Raw genomic sequence first — 20,961 nt, forward strand, 5'->3', positions numbered from 1 at the left:
AAAAAAACTGCATTCAAAAATAAAGCAATGTAAAACTTTAGAGCCTATAAGTCCAATCAGGCCTACTTCTTGTTCAGCCAATCGCTCAGGCGAGCAAGTGTGTTTACATTTGCAGAAGATAATGCTAGCCTGTTCTTGTTTATAATGTCACCTGAAAGTGAGGACAGGCATTTGCATGGCATTGTTGTAGCCAGCATCACAAGATATTTACATGCTAAAGATTCATATGTCCCTTGATGCTTCAACCACCATTCCAGAGGATATGCATCCATGCTGATGATGGGTTCTGCTTGATAATGATCTAAAGCAGTGCAAACTGACGCATGTTCATTTTGATCATCTGAGTCAGATGCCACCAGCAGAAGGTGATTTTTTTTTTGTGGTGGTTTGGGTTCTGTAGTTTCCTCATGAGAGTGTTGCTCTTTTAAGACTTCTGAAAGCAGGCTCCATACCTCGTCCCTCTCAGATTTTGGAAGGCACTCCAGATTCTTAAGTCTTGGGTCGGGTGCTGTAGCTATCTTTAGAAATTTCACACTGGAACCTTCTTTGAATTTTGTCAAATTTGCAGTGAAAATGTTCTTTAAATGAACAACATGAGCTGGGTCATCATCTGAGACTGCTATAACATGAAATATATGGCAGAATGTGGGTAAAACAGAGCAGGAGACATACAATTCTCCCCCAAGGAATTCAGTCACAAATTTAATTAATGCATTTTTTTAACGTGCGTGAGTTAGCTATGATTAATCAACAACCCTATTAAATACTAATACTCAGAGATTGTTCCGGTGTAGCAATAGCTAATTTTCTTCCCAGGCTCTGAAAACACCACCTAATAATCTTCCCATTTGCAGATTACTTGAGGCGCCAGGGTCCGTTCTGGGATGGCTGACAAACCCAGGTGTAGTGCTTTGAAAATATAAAGAGCGATGTATGGGTTAGGTATTCTCACCGTCCATGTTGTACTAGCCAAATCACATGATTTCCCAAACTATTAACAGTGATAAATGTTGACAATTGTAGTATACAAACACCAAGGAGGAACAGGAATTATTTAGGGTGGCATAAGCAGGGCTGTCTCCAGGCTTTTTGCCGCCTCAAGCGGTGGGGGAAAAAAAAAAAAGCTGCAATCAGCAGTACTTCGTCGGCAGCTCCATCGTGCCGCTTTCTTCTTCAGCGGCAGGTCCTTCCCTCCGAGAGGGACCGAGGGACCCGCCGCCGAAGAGCCCGACGTGCCACCCCTTCCCCTTGGCCACCCCAAGCACCTGCTTGCTGAGCTGGTGCCTGGAGCCGGCGCTGAGCATAAGGGAGGGGTCACTAGGAATAATAAAAGGAAATTAAGGAGGAGAAACTTCCTTGTAGCAGGGCCATTTACATTTTGAGATATTTGGGCAGAGTATTAAAGAATGTACTACAGGGGTGTAGACAACTTATTATGGGGTGGAGGGGGGAAGGAAGAAGATGTAGCTACTGTTCCAGACTAAGTGTTTCCTTTATTAATGCAGTCCCTACATTTGGGGGGGGGGGTGTAAAGCCTCCAATTGTATTCACCCACATATAGGGAACGATCCTGCATTGACAAGAGGTGGATTAGATTAACTCTAGTACCAATTCAGGAAAGAATTTAAGATCCCATTTATACATTGGAGTCATAGTCTCTAACTTCTGTGGACCAGATCCTCAGATCTTCCTCAGTAGAAATGGTGGGAAAATGGGAAATACCAATTTTTCATTGAAATTTCAACCTTTGTGATATTTTCTGACCAGATGCATTACTAACACAAAGCTTCCTTTGGCTCCAAGGAGAGTTTTACATCCGTACAAACTGAGAGAGGACTTCAATATTTATAACTAGGTTTGCTCTGGATTTCAGCCCAACTTTTTGGCACACAAGGCATATTCAAAGATTTATGGGAAACAAGAACATTACACTGGTTTCTCTCACTCGCTCTCATCTTCTTCATTGCTCATTTACAATTCCAGAATACTGGCTTTTCAATCATTTCACTGGAATAAAGATATGTTACTGTTGCAATTAACTCAGGAGAGCATTCACACCCCAGATGTATTCTCCCATTAAAATTTTCACACCGGGGTATTTTTTTATTTCAGAACTGATCCTGCATGTAGGGCAGCAGTGTGGACGATTGAAGAAATACACCAGCACTTAAACAGAAAACACCCCTTAGCCTCGTGAGTTTCCTTAATTTGCCGATGGGCTTCTGTTGCTTTAGCAGCAGAAAACGTTTTTTTCTGATTCATTCTTTATTTTCTGAACTAGTTGTTTATTAATGAATTTTTAAAAATTAGATAGCGTCACTAATTTACAAAGGTAGATAATACATGCTTCCTGCCCCATGCAGCTTACAGTCAAAATAAAATGACACACAGTTCAGAAGAAAATTAATAAGGTGACAAGAGGTGTTGTCTGGTGGATAAGAACAAGGAAAGAGAATGGAGTAGTCTGTAAGAAAGTACAAAAACAAGAATGGGGAAAAGAGAGCAGCTGAGGAATAAAGTGAAAAGATTGGGATGAGCATAGGAAGTGGGTTGGAACTAGGGAAAGTGAGAGCAGTAATAAAGGAGGGAGCAAGATGGAGGTGGCTGGGGCATGTGTTGAGAATGGATGCTGATAGACACCCTCGTATTGCCCTACGATGGACACCACAAGGAAGAAGGAGGAGAGGTAGACCATTGGGAATGAATGTGGAAGGAGGACCATTGAAAAAAAAAAAAAATGTGAATGAAAGAAGAAGAAGATGATAAGTAGGGCCTTCAAGGTAAGGCCAAGGAATTTGAATTTGTAGTGGTAAGAGATGGGAAGTCAGTGGAATAATTGAGGGAGGGAGATGAAGTGGTCACAATGGCAGGAGGGGAAGGTTGGTTTGACAGTGACATTTTGGACAGACTGGAGCCAATGAGAGACAGCGAAACCCAGAGAAGAGAAAGTTACAACAGTTAAGGCAGGAAATGATCAGGACACTGACAAAGGTATTAGCCTTGGTTCAATAAGGAAACTGCACATCTTGGGATTATTAAAGAGAAAGAAGAGCCCGAATTTAACTTCAGCTGGCTTTCTTCATGTTAGTAGTTACATTAAAGGTTGCCTTGCATGGGACTCACCTAAACTAATGGTGGATATGTGCCATTAAGTAGCATTGACTATTATTATTCCTATTTTCTTTTCCTCAGTAAGTAAACTGCTACTTTAGTTAGAAATACTCTCAAGAGAGTCAGGTTGCTAATGCTGAATTTTTAAATTATTTTCAAAGGCTTTTTGCAATATGAGATATCAGTTATCACTAGAACTGGTTGAAAAATTTTCAGTGGAACAGTTTTCTGTCTGAAAATGGAGTTTTGTTGAAATGGAAACTTTTTATGGGAATGTTGATTTTTGCCACATTTTTGATGGAAAAGTGTTTAAATGAATTGTTTGACAACATTTTTACCATATTTAAATGAATTGTTTCAGTTTTATTATTGATTTATATGTATATTTATATATATTTAATAATATATATTATATATATTATATTTAATGTTTAATATTATTTTATACTTTATCAGAATGAAATCTTTCAATGTTTCCAAATACATTTTTGGGAGAATTTCAAATTTTTGTTCCAATTTGGAATGCAAACAAATTTCAAAAGATTAGAATTTCCCACAGGACAGAAATTCCACTTTTTGACCAGCTTTCATTGTAACACTGAAAGTAATAAAATATAATGTTGTCAAATGAGTCTGTCTTGAATACATCCCAAATCTCGAATGACAGTGAATCGAATAAATGGATCAGTGTCATATAATACAATTTCTGAATGACTTGAGCCAAATGTTCTGTAAATTATTTGTTTGACGGTACTAAGCAATGGCATTTTATTGTACTTTAATATACTTTCCTCATATTTCTAGATACAACATCTGACATAAAGCACAAATGAGCCTCTTCAACTATGGCATCAGTTTAAAAAAAACTGTGATCCCACATTTCAGCTGTTATTGTCTGAATTAGGCACCAGTGATAGAAAGCAAGAGTTTGTACAAGATGTTCACAGGTGGTCAGATCCACACTAATTGTTTATATTCATCACAGTGTTAGGAATATTAATTTTTAATAGCCTTCAATTTAGCATCAGATCACACCAACCCTAGATTTGTTTTTAGCTCAGAGACATGTAATCCATGCAATTCAGCAGCAGGAATCTCTTTTCATAATTAAATGTACATCCAGTACCTATGTAAACTGGGAAGGAAATGGGACTTTGACACAGGCCAATATAAAAGAGTTTTTATGTTTAGAACTGAAAGTTAACTTAATCAAAGGGGCTATCGAATAGGAAAAAAAATTGTATTATTGTCACACTAGTGATATCACCCCACGATGGTGTGTTGGCTGACTAGAACTTTCATCTCTCTTTCAAAGGATAGAAGACCATTTCTAAAGAGAATACATACTACTATGATGTATGCCACAGAAATAACTTGAAATTTATGACTAAATAAAGGGCTTCCACTTTGTATACATACACTCCTGCAACACTGAACTGAGAGCACCACTGAGCTGTGGAATAGCTAAAATACTTTTTCTGTCTTGCCATAGCTAATATTGCCATATATTGTAACTTCAGCTTAATGCCCACTTAGCAATGTCTGTCTAAGGTGTGGCTGAGTTTAACTACTAGCTAACTTTTACTAAATTGTTTTCCTGTGTCTTAATAATATGCTAATAATTTTTTTTTAAAAATATGTGAACTTAAAAAATAAAATTTGCCTTTTATAAGATGGCCTAAAATGTATGTAGCAGGGATTGTTAAATTGGGGCTAATTGCTCTCAGCCCACCTCAGAGGGTAATGGATTCTGATTGCAGAGGAGGTTGGTCAGGAGTGAATTAGCAGTTTCTGCACCAAGTCAAGAACAAAGGGAATTGAGACTCCTCGTACTGAATATGGCCACAAGGAAGCTGACAATGTCCATTGTGGACCTAGGAATGCCAAGTGACCTAAAGGGTGCTTGTCCTTATTACATCATGCATAAACAGCAAATTAGATGCCCAGAATGCAGTAGCTGAGCATGCAGTCTCTAGAGCAGGGGTGGGCAACCCATGGCATGCATGCCAAAGGCAGCACGCAAGCGGATTTTCAGTGGCACTCACACTGCCCGGGTCCTGGCCACTGATCCGGGGGGACTCTGCATTTTATTTTAACTTTAAATGAAGCTTCTTAAACATTTTAAAAACCTTATTTACTTTACATACAACAATAGTTTAGTTATATATTATAGACTTATAGAAAGAGACCTTCTAAAAACGTTAAAATGTATTACTGGCACACGAAACCTTAAATTAGAGTGAATAAATGAAGACTCAGCACACCACTTCTGAAAGGTTGCTGACCCCTGCTCTAGAGCATGTGTATATATAAAGATTTCTAAAAATATTGCATGTCTCTATATTTAAAAAAAATAGGATTGGTATGATCTGCTGCTCAGTTAAAGGTCATTAAATAAATCATTAGTTATCGTTTAATGTGTGGGTCTGACCACCTGCAAACATCTTTTACAAACTCTCTTTGTGCTAATGCATTGTTTTCCTAGTTGTGTACAGAAGAATGAATATTTTCAACATACTCGAAAGGAGAGTGTAAGAGATCCAGTGAGATGCAAATGTCTCTGCAGCCTGTCCTCCCCAATATGCTACTGGATAGATGAAGGGCTGGTGTATGCAGATACCCAGGAATTTCTGGTTCTTGGTATGCAGGTAAAAAGCACAACAAGTATTTCTGATTAATCAGAGATATGCAGATATTAAAATTAACTGACTTGACAATTACCTGAAGATACAGAAGCAGCAAAGAATCCTGTGGCACCTTATAGACTAACAGACGTTTTGCAGCATGAGCTTTCGTGGGTGAATGCCCACTTCTTCGGCCTTGCATCCGAAGAAGTGGGTATTCACCCACGAAAGCTTATGCTGCAAAACGTCTGTTAGTCTATAAGGTGCCACAGGATTCTTTGCTGCTTCTACAGAACCAGACTAACACGGCTACCCCTCTGATACTGAAGATACAGGTGTGCAAGCTATTCCATTAGGGATAGGTGCTCATTATGTAAAACCCACTAGGAACCTTTAGAGTTGACATAAACATTGTGATTAAATTTGAGTGCCTAAAGGGAAGTACCTAAATTTGGGCCAGGTCAGCCCATGGCTTTACATGTGGATTATAGGCTTAATAAACTAACTACCTTGAAAATGTATATGAGAATACTCTGTTCTGACTGTTTCCATGCTTGAGGAATTTTCCTGAAGCTGGATGGCATATGAAAAAGCGGGTGTGAGTGTATAAATTAGAGGTTGTAATAAAGGCCCTCAGGAAACACTAGGTCATGCCATCCAAACCCAGAGTAATATGCCAAATAAAAGACCTTGCAATCAGTAGAATCTGCAGGTGATCTGAAAAACTGGTTCTTTGGCATTAAATATTTAAATATGGATTTAGAAGTCTATCATTAGGTACCCAAGTTTGAACATTTGGTCAGTGAGTGCTGAATACGCTTCCTACGAACTGATGGTCACCAAGGGCCAGATTTTCAAAGGCATCTAAAGATGCAGATAGGCACCTAGATATTTAGGCATCTAAAGATGCAGATAGGCACCTAGAGACGTTTTCAAAACATCTGGGCACCTAACTCCATTGAAATAATGTGTTCAGCTTGTATTCATGGCAACCCTCCCAAAGATTAACATTAATAATCTTATATGAAATCTTGTTACTGTCTCCTGGTCATAAGTGTAAAAAAATCAACTTGATCGTAAGGAAAAAACAGCAAAAAGAATGAATTTATAGTAAAATGTCAAAGTCATGGGGCTTGTTATTTTTATCGCTGTCGCTTTCATTTTTCAACAAAAAATATTCTAACCCATTTAATAAAATATAATTAATAGTTTTAGGGCATTTAAAATTACTATCTTTGTGCCAGGTCAGCTCCATAGTAAGTGTGCAGGCAAAGGCCAATACTGCTTTTTTGTCAGCTTTCAGCCTTGCCAAAGGCAACAGGAGCAGCAGCACTAACTTAAACCAGCTTTATTACTGTTTCTAAGGACTTGTCTACATCAGGAATTTGCTTCAATTCCAGCCACCGATGGCTTGAATTGAGACAGATTCCCAGTGTAGTCAAAGACTAACAACCCAGGGAAATTACAGGATCTGTGTGCCCCATCAAATGACTTTGTGACAAACTCTTCCTAATTAAGAGTTCCTGTTCTCTTTTAGCCTCCAGTGATGAATTTAACTTGGCAGCTTTCAAGGTTCCCAGTGAATGTGCTTTAATTTTCTAGTATCTTATCCACCTACCTGCATGCAAAATCCCCTATATCTCAGAAGTCAGAGATACCATCTTTTTAAAAAACAGTTAAAATTGTGGAATCAATATCTCCTGACCCAGAAGCATTCTTATATATATGAGCAATCTTCTACATCTTCCTCTAGATCTCTTTTCCTAAGTAAGGAAAAGGAACCTTGTGAAATGTACTTCCAAAAATGTGAATTGATTATAAATGGCATTGTGTTCTTACAAATATATTAAGCAAGGTGGCCAGTGGAAGCAGGGCAGGCGCAACCCATTAGGCGACTTAGGCGGTCGCCTAGGGTGCTAACATTTGGGAGGCGGTGACCGCGGCGGTCGGATCTTCGGCCGCCATGGTTGTCGACGGTATTTCGGGGGTGGGACCTTTTGTCACCTCTGTCGGGGGTGCCATTTTGGGGGCGGGACCTTCCGCTGCTTAGAGCGCCAAAAAAGCTGGCAACGCTCCTGAGTGGAAGAGGAATAGGTGGAATGTCTGCAACTGCAATTTAGATTCCGTGGAATGTTCTTTAGTAATGGAAGATCATTACATGCAGGTGTTACATCACTGATTGACAAGATGTGACCCACTGAAAAGCTGCTTTGTAAAAGATTGGTTATATTATATTAACAGTCATTAGGGAATGAGCATGCAGAATGAAGTGTTTTCTGTTCACTGTTTTTTCCAGTTGTGTTAGTTTTGCCAACATGGCTTTGGTCTACTTTTTCAGATTTACATGTGCAATGTGTTACTTTGATAGTATGGTCTGTTCTTTCATCTGTGCGAGTATAATGCAATTCTCTTTTAATAGGATGGAAGAATCCTGTTTCTGCACACATCAATACAAAATCTAGTATATTATGAGATGAAGGCCTATAAAGATCCTGTAAGTGTACTTTCAATTTACAGCCTTTCTTTTATTAAAAGAGTTTCATAACAAAACATACATAGCTGGATAAGGCTAGATATCAAAGTAAGAAACTATCTCTTCTCTTGTATTATGGTTGTCCTTAGTACCGAATGTACAAACCAATCGATTGTCTTGCTTCAGAAATGTAACTTACCACATACAGAGCCTTATGGAATAATTCTGGCTATTCTTGCACAGATAATTCGCCAGATTCTGACTCAGAAATACTGGTGTAAATGCAAAGTAGCTCCATTAACCTCAGTGAAGTAAGTGTGCTGAATTTGGTCCTATTTCCAAAGGCAGAGCAACTTCACTCTCAAATACAAAGGAATTCAAGAGCGTTTCACAGTTTGGAATATTCTCAAGGGAGCTACGTTACTTACATACACTTCAATATATCACTCACAAACTGAGTCATTATTACAAATTGTTGTCATTTCAGCTAGGATTTCTAGATGCGTCATTGAGTCCTGTACATAAATTCTATACTAATTCTTCCATCCCTCTGTTTTTACCTTGTCAAGAAGGGTTTAAGCAGATACCTTGTCCCCTGCTGGCATACTTAACTGGTAATTATAGCAGAGTAATGCTGTCGATGTGTCACCCCAACCTGGCCAACAGTGCCAGCATATGAAATGACAAACACTATATAAGGCACAGAAGAAAGGCCTTAGGAACTTACAGTGTAAGTAGATATGTATTGAATATATAGTGGGTAGGAGGAATTAGTGTTTGTAGCCTTTGTGGGAAAAGCAAGTTTTAAGGAGCAATTTAAAAAAAAAAAAGAGGGAGGCTGGGCCTTTTGCATTAGGATAGGAAGAGACTTCTAGGAATAGGGGACTGTGAGGCAGAAATGAAGATGAGAAGGAGGATAGAAGGGGAGTAGTGAGGCAGGGTTCATTGGCAGAGTAAAGGGATGAGATGGGAAGTAGTAACAAATGCAAATTAACATTCCTTTACTTTATATGGTAATACGGTCTAGACTAGAGCCCTCTCCCACTCGCAAAAACCTTTGATCCGCAAATCCCAGAAGAGATACCGATTTCCCCTGTGCTACTAAAAAAACAAATGGTCCGTTGATATATATGTAGATGGAATTCAGACTTAATTTATACCACTAAAAGAATAAAACAAATCTTGCTTAAAACATGTAAAAAATACTTTAACACCTGTTATAATAGACATCAAATCTCTTTCTATCTCTTGCTTACATGTACATATTAAAACCTTTATTTAAAAAAAAATTAGTATTTTCCTGCAAATTGCCAGTCTGTTTTTCCTCCCCGCCATCCAATCCCACTTGCCACAAAGTAAATTTTACCCACTCCAGCTATTATGGCAGCCGTTCCTGAGGGACTCATGGGATCCCAGTCCTGCTGCAGGACTCTAGTCCAGACTTGTGTATTGATTGGTTTATCTATCAAGTATGTGTCTTCCGAGGAATAGCCCCTATTAAAGACCAACAATCACTGTTTTAGGTAATTGAATTAAAACATGATATCGATCACCATCAACTGATAAATATGTGCCAGGAATTGGAATACAAATTGGTGCAGATCTGGAGTTTACCTGCCCTGAAGTTGCTTCACCAGATCAATATCTCGAATGAAACCATGGTTTTCACCAGGATTGTGAGTATCAAGAATAACTGTTGATTATCAGCGGGTATAATTATACAGTCCATCATTGAGGGGATTGTTGTTATTATTTTATTATTTATTATTTAACTGCGTATTACTAGGTTTCTGGCACCTCCTTCGAGGCTTCTGGTACTGGCCACTGTTGATGATAGGCTATTGAGCTAGAGAGACTGTTGCTCTGATTCTGTATAACAAATCCCATGACTCCTGTTTATTTCTACAAGGCCCGAAAGTGTGCCTAGGTGCTTTTCAAAGGTACAGGGGAGACCCCTGCCCCAATTAGGGAAGGATCTAAATGTAGATGTGATGTGATCAGTGGGGTTAGTGAACAGTAGGAAGGGAAGTACAACAATAAGATATTTCAGCTTTGGTATGTGCATGTCTTGATGGTACATTAAAAAGGTTTCTCTGGTAATAATCACTGTTATGAACAATACTTTGGGGCATCATAGAAGAGGTGAGTCATAAAGAGAGTCTTGAAGGGTGGTATTTTGGTAGATCAGAATTGGTAGGGCATTGTATGTATCATAGGTAGCAGTCTTTTTAGGCCTCCAGAGTGGAAGATGGCACAAGAGTGGACCTGTACCATCTCAATTCCTGGTACAGCATGTGTCTTCAATCACCAAGCTGGAAGGCAGGAGGGACAGCTCAGTGGTTTGAGCATTGGCCTGCTAAACCTAGGGTTGTGAGTTCAATCCTTGAGGGGGCTACTTAGGGATCTGGGGCAAAAATCAGTACTTGGTCCTGCTAATGAAGGCAGAGGGCTGGACTCAATGACCTTTCAGGGTCTCTTCCAGTTCTATGAGATAGGTATATCTCTCTATATATATTTATTTAAGAGTCAAAAACAAGCCCATTAGTAAATGAGGGCAGGGAACCTGTAAATGCCAACAATTAAAATAATTTTAGATTTTTGGAGTTTCAGAACAGTTCACTGTTCCTTGGCCTGCATTCTGGAGCTGTAAATGTCTTTGATGTTCGTGTTGAAGAAGGCCCAGTGGATCTGTTGGAGAAAAATGAGAAAAAGCCAGGTAAGATTCATTAAAAAACAAAGGAATAATAGTTCTCTGTCATCACAGATTGGAAGTCGTGGGTGATGGTTTCATTGCTGATTAAAAGATATAAACATGAGATGGTATCTGATAGTATTATTCATAATGGGACTTGTACTACTTCTGTTATTAAGTGAATCACTATAAGTGAAGAGTCATATTCTAAAATACTTGCTTAATTTTTACTCAGTAGTTTTTTTGCTGTATTTATTCCTTAATAATATTTTCCTATTTATTTGGAGTATTTTTCCACCTGACAGAGTGAGTGGAATTAGGATTTTGCTATTCTCTTCTTTCAGAATTTGAGCCAAACTCTGAAGATCTTACTCAGACTTTAATAATCATAATCACACCTAACTATTAAATAGTGAGGTTAGTGGAAAATCTCCAGCAGCAGAACAAAGAAACCAGGTTTTGTTAGGGGAAACATATAAATGCAAGAGACTCTCAGAGAAAGAAACAGGAAGCTTTGGGCAGAAGAGAGGAGCTTGCTTTTGTTGCAGGGGTTTCCCTTTTAAGTGGGGGAATCAACCAAGGTCAGAGAAAGCTAGCTGACCTAGACAGAGAGAGAGGCTCCATGGTTCTGAAGAGAAACCACAAGCTGCAAGAGAAGGACCTGAGAACCCTGCCAAGCCCAAAGAACTCTCCAGAGAGGGATGAGGAACCTGAGGTGGGGAAATGCGTATGGTTGTGTTTTATTATTTTGTCAATCTGTGCTAAGTAAGAAGTAATTTTGTTTAGAATTCTGTGCAAAGTCAGTGTGTCTGTTGGCTTCACTATCACATCCCCCTGAAGAGTTAAATTGTAAACCCAGATCACCCACAAGGCTGCAATTCTAAGAGGGGATGTGTTTAAGCTATGGGAAGTCCGAGGGGTTGCATTAGTCCCAGCATCTAGGCCATTGGACTGTGGGGGCTCAGCTCTCAGGAGGGGATGCTAGACAGAGGATCTGCATCCCAAGAGTGCCTAGAAACACAGGCAGCTGCCTAGGGTAGCAGATATCTGGGAAGCTGCCTAGGATGGGTCAAGCTCTGTAAGATGGGTAGGAACCCTTTTCAACTTTGGGGAAGTCAGTATTTGATTTTCACAGCTCAGAGCTATCTCTGTTTGTAATATCTTTTGTTTCCACAACGGTATTTTGCCACTATTCCATCATTTACTGGAGTAATGTTTACAACAAAATATCCAAATTGTATGTGATTTAGAAATGTAATGTAGAAAGCAAACTTTTTAGAGCTATTTAGTCTACACGGCAGGCTTAACAACAAGATCATTGCTGAGATATAGACCTAGGGAGTATTGTTTAGTAAAAAAAGTGAAGTGCTGATGCTTATCTTGTCAAAAGAAGAAACAGAACAACAACACTGAAACCTTCTTTAAGAAAGATGTAGATAAGTGGTTCTCAGATCTGCCTCGAGCCCCCACTTCCATTGTATCCCTACCCGATGAAACAATCTGAAGAACTAGCTTGCTAAGAGATTTTCATTCAAGTATTAGTTGCTGTGGTAACAGCATGAAGAGAAGATCAAATGGAGGCCAAAACCAGACAGGTATCTATGAGAACTCCTGATATGTAAATAATTGATAGCAACGCTAATCCAAAAGGTTAACAAAACAGATGTTCATGGCAGCTGAGGTAGGGCTTGTCTATGCAGCGATTTAGTGAGAGGCAAGCTAGGGTGTAAATCTAGCGCTAGCCTGCCAGCACTGAGGCTATGTCCGCACTACAGAGTTTTGTTGACAAAAGTAATGCCGCTTTAATTAAAATGCGTTAATTAAATGGCTGTTGCATGTCCATGCTGTTCTCCTTGTATCAGCAGAGTGCATCGACACAGAGAGCCGTGCACTGTGGGAAGGGTTTGCAATGCCTCATGGGGTAGGTACAGTGTCCCATTATGCAAGTTTCTCATGTGGGCCCGGCTACCGCAGTGGTGTAGTGGTACAAAAAAAAGTGGATAAACTAACTATACTAACCTCCATACTCCCCAGACGAGAAGTGGGCAAACTCACTTTATACCAGCGTTTATCCCCAACTACACTACTGTGCTACTGCACACTAGAAGTTCTATAGTGTGCTTTGATCTACAGCTGCTTGAAACAGTATGTAGTAGCAAGGTCCCCATGGCCAGTTAGTGTATGGCAGGCAAGAGTGCCATAGATTTACACCCTAGCTTGACGTGCACTAACTCTCTGTATAGACTAGCCCCTAATTTCACCTTCTCCAGGGGACCTGGACCTTGTTTACAATTCTCATGATGTCCTGGGAACTGTCAGTCCTGTGGTTTCATCAGAACTGAGCACATGCACTTTTCATAAAGTAAACATTGATAGTTTAATAAAAGAAGTTTCACATTCACATTTATATTGTCTTCTCACCATCAAGGGTTGGGCTGAGCCTGGGGCTCTCTCGAAACGTTGAGTAACATCCACATGATTGGCAAAATGGAGTTTCTTCCAGGTCTAACCTGATTTCTGCACATAAATGGCCTGCTGCCTACGTAAATGCCACTCCCACACACTTTGATTAGTAGAAGTCTTCCGTTTTTCTTACTGAATCACATCTGTATTATACATGAGATACAAAGTTAAATTTTATCTCATCTGTTTTTTTAATTGGCTCTAAAATTGATTGACCCTACCCATGCTGTAGTTGAAATCATGCTGTACTTAAAATCATGCAAGCAAAAAACACATTTAAACAGTTTATTGCTTACTAAGGTTCTAATAGTTTCCCTCACTGGTTTGTACCATTCTTTTTCTGAGGACTGTGTTCATTAGGCCTATTCAAAACCATGACAGACTTTGTAGGGGAGTAGGGCCTTTTATCATTTCACTTACACCTGTGTTGCGGGACGTTGTTAGAACCCTGCTCTTCCCTATCCTAGTACAGCACAGTTATATTTTTAGTGTAGATGAGACTTAACTCTGTCCCTGAACCAAGCTTGGACATCTCCAAGGGCATCATTATATTGATATGTCCAAGGCTTTAGCATGTAACTGCTCCCCTGGACTGACTGTCATTGTAGTATTGGTGGTCCAGTAGTCTGTGGATCTACTGTTATTTGTATAACAGCATGCTAAATGCTTTATAGACATATAAGAAAGTAAAGGCCTTGCCTCAAAGAGCTTATCTAAATAAGCAACATAGAAATGAAAGGCTGGGACATGGGAATAGGATATAAGAAAAAACAATGAGGTTGTACTATGCATACTGTTGGCCCACCCACACCCATCACACTGCCTGGAATCATAATTTTAACAGTGCATTCTGGGAAGGATGAGCAGCTCTTCCATACTGTTTCAGCTGCAGGTGCCAGGGGCAAAGGATTGTCTATTTTGAAGGTGTTATAAATAATACTATGCAAATTGAAGGCTGTGGGAGTAGAGTTGGCAATGGCCTCTGCATGTAATGGGATTATCCCTATTCAGTCTTCTTTTTATATTAATAATTTTATAAATATAATTTAGAGAATTTTATGATGGTGAAAGGTGCCAGATTGACAGCCGTATAATGACTGTTTTGATGTCCTCCTGTAGAAGGAAGTTGGAGTTATGTTAGGAGGATTGACAAACCTGGTTACACTGACGCAATTAGACAGTGCTCTTCACATAGCAGCAATACCATATTACCGGTATAACTTGGCTACAGGTCAACAATTATGCTACAGCTCTGCTCATGAGTGAGGTCAAAACACAATTTACCTGCTCATTTTAGGAATCATGAATGATATTCTGGCCTGGTTGAAGTCAATGGGAGTTTTGCCATTGATTTTGATGGGGTCAGGATCTCACTCTATGTATTAACCATCTGATAGTATGGAGTCAACCGTGTTACAATCGTGTTAAAATCTCAGTAAAAGTCTGTAATGTAGGTGGGATTAATAGCACAAATTTGCTAACATGGTTCTTGGATTGAGAAAAAACTCCATGATCACAATGGTCAGGAAAATTGCTAGAGCTGTACTAACAACATCTGTGTCTAAACAAGGTTGCATTTAGCACAGGAATATTGGCAGAACTCCCAATCCAAGGAGCAGGTCTGTACAGTGGAAATACCTTTGATTTCAAAAATTGAATTATACTAATTGAGTTTAGTCTTTTACATTAATCAGGGCCAGTGCAACCCATTAGGGTGTTAACATTTGGGGGGCAGCGACCGTGGCGGCTGGATGTTTGGCTGCTGTGGTAATAGGTAATAATAATAATAATAATTGGAGATATACCAATCTCCTAGAACTGGAAGGGACCTTGAAAGGTCATCAAGTCCAGCCCCTGCCTTCACTAGCAGGACCAATTTTTTTTGCCCCAGATCCCTAAGTGGCCTCCTCAAGGATTGAACTCACAACCCTGAGTTTAGCAGGCCAATGCTCAAACCACTGAGCTATCTCCCCCCATCACCCCCCATCACCGGTTGTATTTTGGGGGCGGGACCCTCCGCCGCCTAGGGTGCCAAAAAGGCTGCTGGCGCTTCTGACATTAATGCAATCTTAGCAGATGTTGTGTTTGCCTATACATTACCAGTATAGAGAGCATTAACTCCTCATGATGACATGGTTATAAGTGAAATCTGAGTCTCCATTGCAAATCTAGGGAAAACTACTTATCCAATGACATGTGAAGTGACGATAAATACAGTCAAGGAAGAGGAATTCAAAGTCAGGTATTGAGAATGTCCAAATTATACCTGTGCTTTCTCTGTCTCTAAGAGGGAAATGAAGAACCAGATATCACTCATGATTCTGAAAATGCTCACAAGGGCCCTGTGGTAGCAGTGGATGCCTGCAAGACCCTCTCTCTCTTTCTAAGCTGTGGGTAGGTGAAGCACTGAACATCGTCTCCTTATTTATATGGTAATCAGGATGTTTTGTGCAGGATGGAAGCTCAAGTACATGCATATGAAACATATAAAACCTATCATTTGTCTGATAACATGTTTCATACTCTTACAGCTGGTGCAATAGGTTTTCCACACAATAAACTGAAGCTTGGTAACATCACTTTGGTATTGGTACCACTGTAAGATTATGCACTATTAGAACCCTCCAGGAGAGATGCTGGGAATACCACTTATGGACATAATGGACCAAATTCATCCCCACAACAATGTCGGGGTGGGATTTCAGAGATCATCAAAGCAGTCCAGGGAAGCATCCAAATAATTACATATACATTGTCAATGGAAATTCCATTTGCAAGCTAAGCTATTGTTTAAAGGAAATAAAATATAAAGAAATTGCACCAGTATTGATGGGTTTCAGTTCAGTTCCTATTGGCCAACATAAAACCTGCCTTCAAAATTAGCAATTAATTGTTGGCAATTTTAGAAGAGACATCAAAGGCTGACAATGAATGTGGAGACTGAACACTCCTCTTTCTCTTAGAGGCAAATTCTTCAGAACAGGAATGAGGTTTACTAGATGGGGCATAGTTGGAGGAGTTTGCCTGGCAGCTGCCTGTGACACAGTAATTGTATGATTATACAGATGCCTTCAGTCTTCAGGACATTCAGTCTTCTGTAGTAAATTTTTCCTTTCAAAAAATCTGTTGGAATTCTGGAGGAGGGGCTTATTTCCTCATTAATTTATTACATTGTCTTTTGATGTTGTAGGTGCTATATTAGGTAAACTCTTTCACTGTGTGAAAGTTCCTATGATAAAATGCTCTTCCTTCCTTAACTCTAATGCCTTTGCTTTTGTAGTGTTAATTTGGTTATTATTGGTTAAAGAAATCTACTTGTTTGTGACTGGAATAAAATTATGAGGTAACCCAGATCAATCCCTCTCCTTATGGGTTCTCACTGATCCTACAGGGTAAAATTCTTCCCTGGGCAGAAATCCACATGTAATCTATACACCACTTATGTCCCACTTAAACCCTATTTTCATGATTTTAGTGGGATTAAGTGATGCATAGAACTCATACTGGACCTCTGTACAAGGGAAAATTTCACCCACAGAGAATTACTAAAATCAATGTTAAGACTATTTCTCAAGATAATTCTGATTCCTTTATTTTCCAGTGCGGACTACATGGTGAAACTCTGGGATATTCACAAGAATTTGCTGGCCGACATTTTTCTTGATAACACTCTCAGCTCTGCTTGTTTCCTGAATGGTTCTGGAGATATTTTAGTGGCTTTCAAAAATGATCTTTACATCTTGCCTCACAGTAAGGCACTGGGTATCTCAACAACAGATACAGATGTCTCTGGAATCTCAGCAACAGGTCTGACATCAGACAGTCTTACGTGGATACATTTATTCTCTTGTTAGGAATCAGATTTTTTTAACCATTTGCTATGATTTTCAGTGTTTGCAAAATATATTGCATCATATTAGCTGTGAACAGTGCTTTCACAAAAGGGATAGTCATAAATTGATGGTAATTTGGGTCACAGATTCAAATCTAACTTTGGTCACTTTACTGGGTGTTGCTTTCCTACATGAGCCCTTATTTCACAGTGACACATAGTATCTGCAAGTCAGAGTTGAATGCCTGACTTCTTTTAAAAAGAAAATTATAAAGAGCTTATTCTTCTAAAAGGCAAACAATCTTGGGTCATTTAGACCTAGATTTGACTTTTGTAAAAACAATAATTTTACAAATCTTAATATTATTTGAAATGTTTTCATGATTATTTTCCACATTTAAAGAAAACACCTTTTTTTCCCTTTAAACTTTTTCCTGCAAAATTTGCTGTTCTAGTTGTGCACAGGATCCAGAAATGAATCCAGAAACAGTTCAGTCTATGTTCACTATTTGAGCTGAATGAACTCAAAGGATGAGTGAATGCAAAAGCAAAACAAAAACAACTCCCCCCCCACCAACACACCTACCATCAATTGTAAAAAGTACATCAAATTTGTAATTTTTTTCATTTTTAAGTTATCTAAGTGTAGTAACACAGATAAGGATATTATAATATTATATATATAACTTTTTGTCTTGGCAATGTCCCTTTTAAGTATATTTATACAAATACCACTCTTGTGATATTGTGATATCTTCACCAGAGTCCTTCATTTATGAAAACCAAGCTTTAAATTACCAAAAGGAAGGAAAAAATGATGTCTCCAACATCACTGACATGGACTCTTATCTGGTATGTTCTAGTTGCTTGAACCCATACTGCTGTCAGATATACAAGGGGAAAACAATTCTAAATTAGCCATAGCACTCACAGACACAACATAAACCAGCTCCAATGAAGACCATCTGATATTAGCAGCTAAGTCTGCCACCATGTGCTAGATACACTGAAGAACAATAATTCCTGCCCCAGTTCCAGGATTAAGGCAGATTCTTCTCTGACCTTCTGTAGTAGGAAGTGGGTGGTGGAAAAAATATTATGTAAAACTCAGAGCTGGGATATGGATTTCCTAATAAGAAAACCTGTTCAGTTAGCAGACTGATTGTCCCACTTTATTTTACTAATAAGCATTACCTCAAAAAGTAGAGATGGTTGCATACACCAGAAAAGTGAACTATTCCTATTACATGGGAAAGAAAATGTGTGTAAGTTAGACTGGGTGAATGAGTTAGCACTTGACTGTGATCTCTCTGCATTTGATGGAGTTTGTATTTCTGAACAGAACTCCCTTTATATGTACCAGATTTAGTATCATTCACTAACTTGTTCACCTCTCCGCATTTATAGTTATTTATACTTTCAGCTAACCTACAAGCAGGGCCGGCTCCAGGCCCCAGCTGAGCAAGCTGGTGCTTGGGGCGGCATATTCTAGGGGCGGCATTCCGCCCAAACCCAGAGCAGCACGGCCACTTTTTGTTTTTGTTTTGCCGCTCTGGCCACCCTGTAGGAGGCAGCAGTGCGGAGGAGGGGAGCACCGCGCCCTGCAGCAAACTGGGCAGGGCAGCCGCTGTCCTTCCCTCTCCCCCGACTGGAGCGGCGCGGAGCCCTCCCAGCAGGCGGCGCAGTGGTCGGGACCGCGGGACAAGCGCCCTGCTGAAGCCCTGGCCGCCCCCCTGTTCTCTCTCCCCCCGCTCCCTCCCCATCCTCCCCGCTAGACTGGGTGTGCACTCCGCTGCACGTCAGCAGCACAGGGAGTCCCCCTGCACCCTGGCTCCGGCTGCCCGGCAGGTTTTTTTTTGTTGTTTTCCCCCCCTGCTTTGCCGCTCCGGCCATGCCCCAGGTGTTTTTGTTTTGTTTCCCTGCTTTGGCGCTCCGGCCGCGCTGCAGGTCCCTCCCCCCCGCTGCTCCAGCCGCGCCGCAGCTTTTTTTGTTTGGTTGTTTTTTTCCCCTCCTGCTTTGCCGCTCCAGTCACGCCACAAGTTTTTTTGTTTTGTTTTCTTTGCCGCTCCGGCCACACTGCAGGTGTCCCCCCGACTTTGCTGCTCCGGCCGCGCCACAGGCTTTTTTGTTTTGTTTTTTTCCCTTCCTGCTTTGCCGCTCCGCCCCCCCCCTTTTTTTTTTTTGCTTAGGGCGGCAAAAAAGCCAGAGCCGGCCCTGCCTACAAGTACTCCAAACTGACGTGCTCTACCTATTAAATATAGAATACAAAATTTCAATATTAAATGAAATGTTTTAACCAAAATTTTTCATTTCTTTTTTCAACTTGCTACGGAACTGATTTTTTAAAATCCAGTTATGAAATGTTTATCATTTTTTCATTGAAATTTGGAATTTTGAGGAAAAACAAAAGTGAAATTTTCATGAAAACTTGAGGGAAAAAAGTGTTGTTGTTGTTTGTTGTTTTTTACCAGATCTAATACAGAGTTATATTCTTATGCACAGAATATTTTCAAATTCTGCAAAATTCTGCATATTTTATTTGTCAAAATAACACAATATAATCACACCAGTTTCAATTTTGTTGGTCATTTATTTCAAAATATGTGTCAGCAAGTATGTCTGTAACAATACAGACAACAAAAAAGATTCAGAAAATGTATTTTTGACAAATAGATTCCTTACTAGGCATATTAATATAGAACTCTGAGTAATAATTCATTTAAACTACAGTACAGAACCATAATTTCCGCACCCCTCAGAAGCAGTGCAAAGGCTTGGGGGAGTCAGGGGTAATGGAGGAGCAGAGGGAGAGGGAAGTAAATTGCTGGGAAGGAGCCTAGGTGTGAACTTGGAGGGCTGTAGGGTATGAGTGGGAAAAGTATGGAACAGGTTTTTTGGGGTGTGTGTGGAGGGATTGTTAGGGAGCTTCCCCCATACAGATCCTGGCTGACCCCCTAGCATCTGCCATTCAGTCAGGCACATCTGTCCCTGTCCCTATGTGTTTCTGAACCCCTATATGTCCTTGCACCCCCATCCATGTGTCCCTCCATCTTCACTTAGGTATGGGCTACTGGCGATTTTGCAGCTGGAAAGCCTCCTCCACAGCGCATGCAATTAGTGCCACACCTGCAAAGTACTGCAGCAGCTGCAACTCCCTGGCTGCCTGGCGCTGGCGTCTCACACTCGCATGGGAATGGGGATTCCCAGCGCTGGTGCTGCAGCGCTGGTCATCAAGTGTGGCCACACACCAGGCGCCATTTTGGCCCAGGGTATAAGGTGTATCCCAGAATGCTTTGCTTTTATAAATCTTCTTTTTGTTTTTGTTCTCTGTTTTCTTTGTGTTGTTGCGAGCTCCGTGCTCCGCTGCCGTTGCAGTTGCCGCTATCCGTAGCTGCCCATAATGCATCACTCCCAGCAGCGCTGCTAATGCTGCAAATGTGGCCACACACCAGGCTGCTAGCTGTGAGGCCACACACACACACTGCCTGCTCAGCTGGATGACCAGCGCTGCAAACTACCAGCGCTGCAAACCGTAAGTGTAGCCATACCCTTAGACACCCATTCCTCCCACCCCCATGTGGCCCTGCTCCCCCTCCACCTGTCCCTATGTGGCTCGGTTCCCCCTCCCCCTATCCCCATGTGTGTCTGTGCCCCCACCCGCCACCCCCTGTCCTTATGTAGCTCGGCACCCCTTCCCCCCTGTGGCCCTGTGCCTCCACTCCCATTCAGCCCCTACCCCAGTCTGTCCTCCCCCACAAGCCCTTAT

General features: G+C 40.5%; 1 protein-coding gene across 1 annotated transcript in view; it reads left to right on the forward strand.

The window, feature by feature from the left end:
* The window catches only part of LOC120369068, an 81,720-nt gene that overhangs the window by 25,163 nt on the left and 35,596 nt on the right, over positions 1-20,961 (forward strand). The window contains exons 13-20 of the mRNA XM_039481955.1: positions 2,113-2,193; positions 5,597-5,759; positions 8,155-8,229; positions 9,732-9,884; positions 10,819-10,924; positions 15,652-15,757; positions 16,965-17,170; positions 17,959-18,047. Coding sequence (XP_039337889.1) covers positions 2,113-2,193; positions 5,597-5,759; positions 8,155-8,229; positions 9,732-9,884; positions 10,819-10,924; positions 15,652-15,757; positions 16,965-17,170; positions 17,959-18,047 — 979 coding nt within the window. The remainder of the gene's footprint in view (positions 1-2,112; positions 2,194-5,596; positions 5,760-8,154; positions 8,230-9,731; positions 9,885-10,818; positions 10,925-15,651; positions 15,758-16,964; positions 17,171-17,958; positions 18,048-20,961) is intronic.

Source organism: Mauremys reevesii, linkage group 7 (assembly GCF_016161935.1).
Source record: "Mauremys reevesii isolate NIE-2019 linkage group 7, ASM1616193v1, whole genome shotgun sequence".
Taxonomy (NCBI): Eukaryota; Metazoa; Chordata; order Testudines; family Geoemydidae; genus Mauremys; species Mauremys reevesii.